Raw genomic sequence first — 4,254 nt, 5'->3', positions numbered from 1 at the left:
TGCTGTCCGTGTCTGTCTGTGAGCTGCTCTCCTGTCCCGCTGTCTGTGCTGGTGTCCGTGTCTGTCTGTGAGCTGCTCTCTTGTCCCCTGTCCGTGCTGCTGTCTGTGTCTGTCTGAGCCGCTCTCCTGTCCTGCTGTCCCCTGTCCGTGTGTCCTAACTGACTGTGCTCTCTGTCTGTCCCACCTCAGCCTGACGTGGAGGATGAAGCCGTGGTACGAACTCCTTTTCTTTCCCACCTTCTTTTTCCCACCTTTTCTCTCCCCGATCTGGGTCTGTCCCCTCGTTACCAGCCTCTGTTAATTGCTGTGACCCAGCCCCCGTCCCGGTGCTCTCAGGGCGCCCTGGGGCACCTTGTGTCCCACCCCAGGGCAGCCAGAACGTGTCCCTGGGCTCTGGGAATGGGCTGAATTCCAGGCACACCTCTCCGGGTGTCCGGCTGGGGTTGTGACAACCCAGCTCAGGGGTCAGGCTCTGCTCAGCCGTGGATTTTGGGGCTGTTCCTGGCGGGAGCTGGGAGCTCCTGCTGGGAGGTGGCTGCACTGGGAATGCTGCTAGTGCAGGAGCTTTCCCTGGAGAGGTGTGGAAAGAGGAGCAGAGGGGCCTGGAGGCAGCCTGGGGATGTGTGAGTGCCCCTGAGGTGAGCTCAGGCCTGGGGATATTAGGTGGTATCAGCGAAGAAGCACTGATCCTGTGCCCGGGGTGCTGGGGCTGGGCGAGGGGAGCTGCTCTCTCAGCTCCAAGGGCCTCAGAGGGGCTCAAATTCCCCTCACATTCTGGGGAGCTCTTGAGTCCTGGGGAGCCTTTGAATCCTGGGGAGCCCTTGTGTCCTGGAGATCCCTCAGGTCCTGGGGAGCCCTCATGACCTGAAGGCCCCAACGAGTTCTGGGGACCCCTCATGACCTGGGGAGCTTTCGGGTCCTGGAGAGTCCCCAAATCCTGGGGAACCCTTGAGTCCGGGGGAGCCCTCGTGTCCCGGAGAGCCGTCGTGTCCCACATCTCCATGCGGATCCCGGGGCCATTGGGACGTCGCTGGCTCTGTCTGGGGGCGTTGCAGGAGGTCCCCTCCCTCCCCTCAGCCCAGGGACCCAGTCAAGCACCCAGTGGGTGCTGGGGCAGCATCTTCTTCTCTCTTTCCCTTCCCCTCTTCCCTGTCTCTCCCCCTCCCTGTTCCCGCAGCAGGCGGGGGTTGTGCCAGGGCACGGTGGTCCCGGCCCCGTGCCCGGGGGGGTCTGGCTGCCGCTGCCCTGTCCCGGTCCCTGTGTGGGTGGCCCTGGTGACCGGCTGTGTGTTCCCTTGCAGAGGACGATCTCGCTGGGCGCGGGGGACAGGCAGGTGATCCAGACCCCCATCAATGACTCGCTGCCCGTCAGCAGCTGCAGCGTGGCCCTGCTCTTCCGCCAGCTCGGTGAGACGCGTCCCCACCCTGCCACCGCGTCCCCACCCTGCCACCGCGGCACCCGGGGGCCCTGCCTGTCACCTCCTGCCCGCAGCTCCGAGCTCTGTCCCGGCTGAGCTTCCCCGGCCCTGCTGCGCCGTCCCTTTTCCGGGAGGGTGGGATTGGGGCTGGGGTCTGCAGGAGCAGCCCGGGGGCTGCCGCTGCCTTGTGCCACCCAGGAGAGGCCAGCCAGGAGTGGCTCTCTGGGGGATGCCGAGCTCCTCTGCTGGCAGGGATGCAGGGATGGGGAGGGGGCTGCAGCCCAGGTGGGGTCGGGGGTCCCTGAGGGCTGTCAGAGGGACCCCCCCGTTCCTGAGCCACTGCTGTGCCCTGCCCAGGCATCACCAACGTGCTGTTCCTGTTCTGCGCGGCGCTGACCGAGCACAAGATCCTCTTCCTGTCCAGCAGCTACCAGAGGCTCACAGACGCCTGCCGGGCCCTCCTGGCTCTCATGTTCCCCCTCAAGTACAGGTGAGGGTCCCTGAGCCTCCAGCTGTGCCAGCTGTGCCCCTGTCCCACCCTTGCTGCCTCCCAGGCTCTGGGGAGTAACTGGGAATCTTCCACCCCTGCTTCCCTGCTCTCCCAAGCAAAACGGGCTCTGGCACTGGAGGCAGTGCTGGAAAACGTTCCCTGCTCCCTGTGACAGGAGCTGTGCCAGGCAGGGTCAGGCTGGAGATCAGGAAAGGTTCTTCCCTCAGGGGGTGCTGGGCACTGCCCAGGCTCCCCAGGGAATGGGCACGGCCCGAGGCTGCCAGAGCTCTGCTCCCAGGGATGCCCAGGGTGGGGCTGTTGGGTGCCTGGGCAGGGCCAGCAGCTGGATCCACCATCCCTGCGGGTCCCTTCCAGCTCAGGATGTTCCAGGATCCCATCAGCAGGAGCGAGGTGTTCCAGCAGTGCCTGTGCTGGTGCTGGCCAAGCCACTCCCGTGGGATGGCTGGAACCCCGCTGGCTCCAGGGAGCTGGGCATGTCCCACAAGGAGTGGGAACACAGCCCCGGCAGCACTGGGGCTCTGGGCAGCTCTGCCAGGGCCGGGGCTGGGACAGATGGGCTGGGGCTTCTGCCAGCTCCTGTGTCCGGGCTGGCCTGGCCTCCCCAGGCTGCACGGAGGCTGCTGGTGTTCCAGAGGATCCTTCCTTTTCACAGAATCCTGGGATCCCTGAGGCTGGAAAAGCCCTCCCAGCCCATCCAGTCCCAGCTCTGCCCCATCCCCACCTTGGCCCCAGCCCAGAGCCCTCAGTGCCACCTCCAGGAATTCCTTGGCCACCTGCAGGGATGGGCACTCCAAAGCTCCCTGGGCAGCCCCTGCCAAGGCCTGAGCACTCTTTCCATGGGGAAATTATTCCTGAAATTCTTCCTTTTGGAGTTAATGGCTCTGCTGGCACCTTCCCTTGGTCAGACTTTGGTTATAACCCCAAGGCCAGACAGGGATTATATCATGGAATCAGGGAACCTCAGAATAATTTGGGTGGGAAGGGAGCTCAGAGCCCCTCCAGTGCCAGCCCTGCCATGGCAGGGACACCTCCCACTGTGCCAGGCTGCTCCAGCCCCAATGTCCAGCCTGGCCTTGGCCACTGCCAGGGATCCAGGGGCAGCCCCAGCTGCTCTGGGCACCCTGGGCCAGGGCCTGCCCACCCTCCCAGCCAGCAATTCCCAATTGCCAATCTCCCATCCAGCCCTGCCCTCTGGCACTGGGAAGCCATTCCCTGGCTCCTGGCCCTCCATGCCTTGGCCCCAGTCCCTCTCACGGCAGTGTGGCCGTGGTGCCTGAGGGGCTGGGAGTGCCCGGAGCACCCTGGACACCCCTCCGGAGCTGGGATGGTGTCTGGCCATGCCAGGATGGGGTTGGGGCTGGGGCAGGGCTGCGATGGCTGCAGTGGGGCTGCTTTGGGGCTGTGTTTGAGGCTGTCTCTGGTTGCAGTTTCACCTACGTGCCCATCCTGCCCGCCCAGCTCCTGGAGGTGCTGAGCACCCCCACCCCCTTCATCATCGGCGTCCACTCCATCTTCCAGTCGGAGACCCAGGAGCTGGTGAGGGGCCACATTCCCTGTCCCCGGGCCAGGGGGGCCGGGGGGGAGCAGGGTGGGTGTCACAGGCTCGGGTGACAGCTGGATTCATCCCGAGGGTGCCCAGGGGCACGGGCTCTGTGTGCTCAGCCCAGGATGTATCCAGGTGTCCCACGCGAGCCAGTGGGAATGGCCAAGTCCAGGGGGAATGGCCGGGTCCCTCTCTTACCGGGTGTCCCCCTGTCCCCCCACTGAGGGATCCCAATGTGTCCTTGGATTTGGGAACAGGATGGGAGACAGGGCTGGAGTGCTCAGGGAAGGTGGAGAGGAGCCAGAGGCTGCTCCCTGGATAGCTCCCCATCTCCTGTGGGATGCGGGATGTGGGATGTGGGATATGGGATGTGGGAGGCAGGGTATGGGATATGGGATGTGGGATGCAGGGTATGGGATATGGGATGCAGGGTATGGGATGTGGGATGCAGGGTATGGGATATGGGATGTGGGATGCAGGGTACAGAATATGGGATGCAGGATGCAGGGTACAGGATATGGGATGCGGGATGTGGGATACGGAATATGGGATGTGGAATGCAGGATGCAGGGTATGGGATATGGGATGCGGGATGTGGGATGCGGGATATGGGATGTGGGATGCAGGGTATGGGATATGGGATGCGGGATATGGGATGTGGGATGCAGGGTACGGGATGTGGGATGCGGGATATGGGATATGGGATGCAGGGTATGGGATATGGGATGCGGGATGCAGAGTACGGGATATGGGATGCAGGGTATGGGATATGGGATGCAGGGT

General features: G+C 64.1%; 1 protein-coding gene across 6 annotated transcripts in view; it reads left to right on the top strand.

Moving 5' to 3' along the window:
* Nucleotides 1–4,254, top strand: part of SBF1 (SET binding factor 1) — a 28,328-nt gene that overhangs the window by 1,863 nt on the left and 22,211 nt on the right. For 3 of the 6 annotated variants that reach the window (XM_042020328.1, XM_042020327.1, XM_042020325.1), the window contains exons 2-5: nt 190–213; nt 1,301–1,406; nt 1,775–1,907; nt 3,356–3,464. In XM_042020328.1, the coding sequence (XP_041876262.1) occupies nt 190–213; nt 1,301–1,406; nt 1,775–1,907; nt 3,356–3,464 (372 nt within the window). The remainder of the gene's footprint in view (nt 1–189; nt 214–1,300; nt 1,407–1,774; nt 1,908–3,355; nt 3,465–4,254) is intronic. The other 3 variants (XM_042020329.1, XM_042020330.1, XM_042020326.1) reach the window with 1 other exon arrangement.

The sequence above is a fragment of the Corvus kubaryi genome, unplaced genomic scaffold, assembly GCF_017639235.1.
Source record: "Corvus kubaryi isolate FWS band 111438036 unplaced genomic scaffold, C.kubaryi_AGA036_p1.0 36956, whole genome shotgun sequence".
Taxonomy (NCBI): domain Eukaryota; kingdom Metazoa; phylum Chordata; class Aves; order Passeriformes; family Corvidae; genus Corvus; species Corvus kubaryi.
Note: the sequence above shows the minus strand (reverse complement) of the source record. Positions and strands in the feature narration are given on the sequence as shown.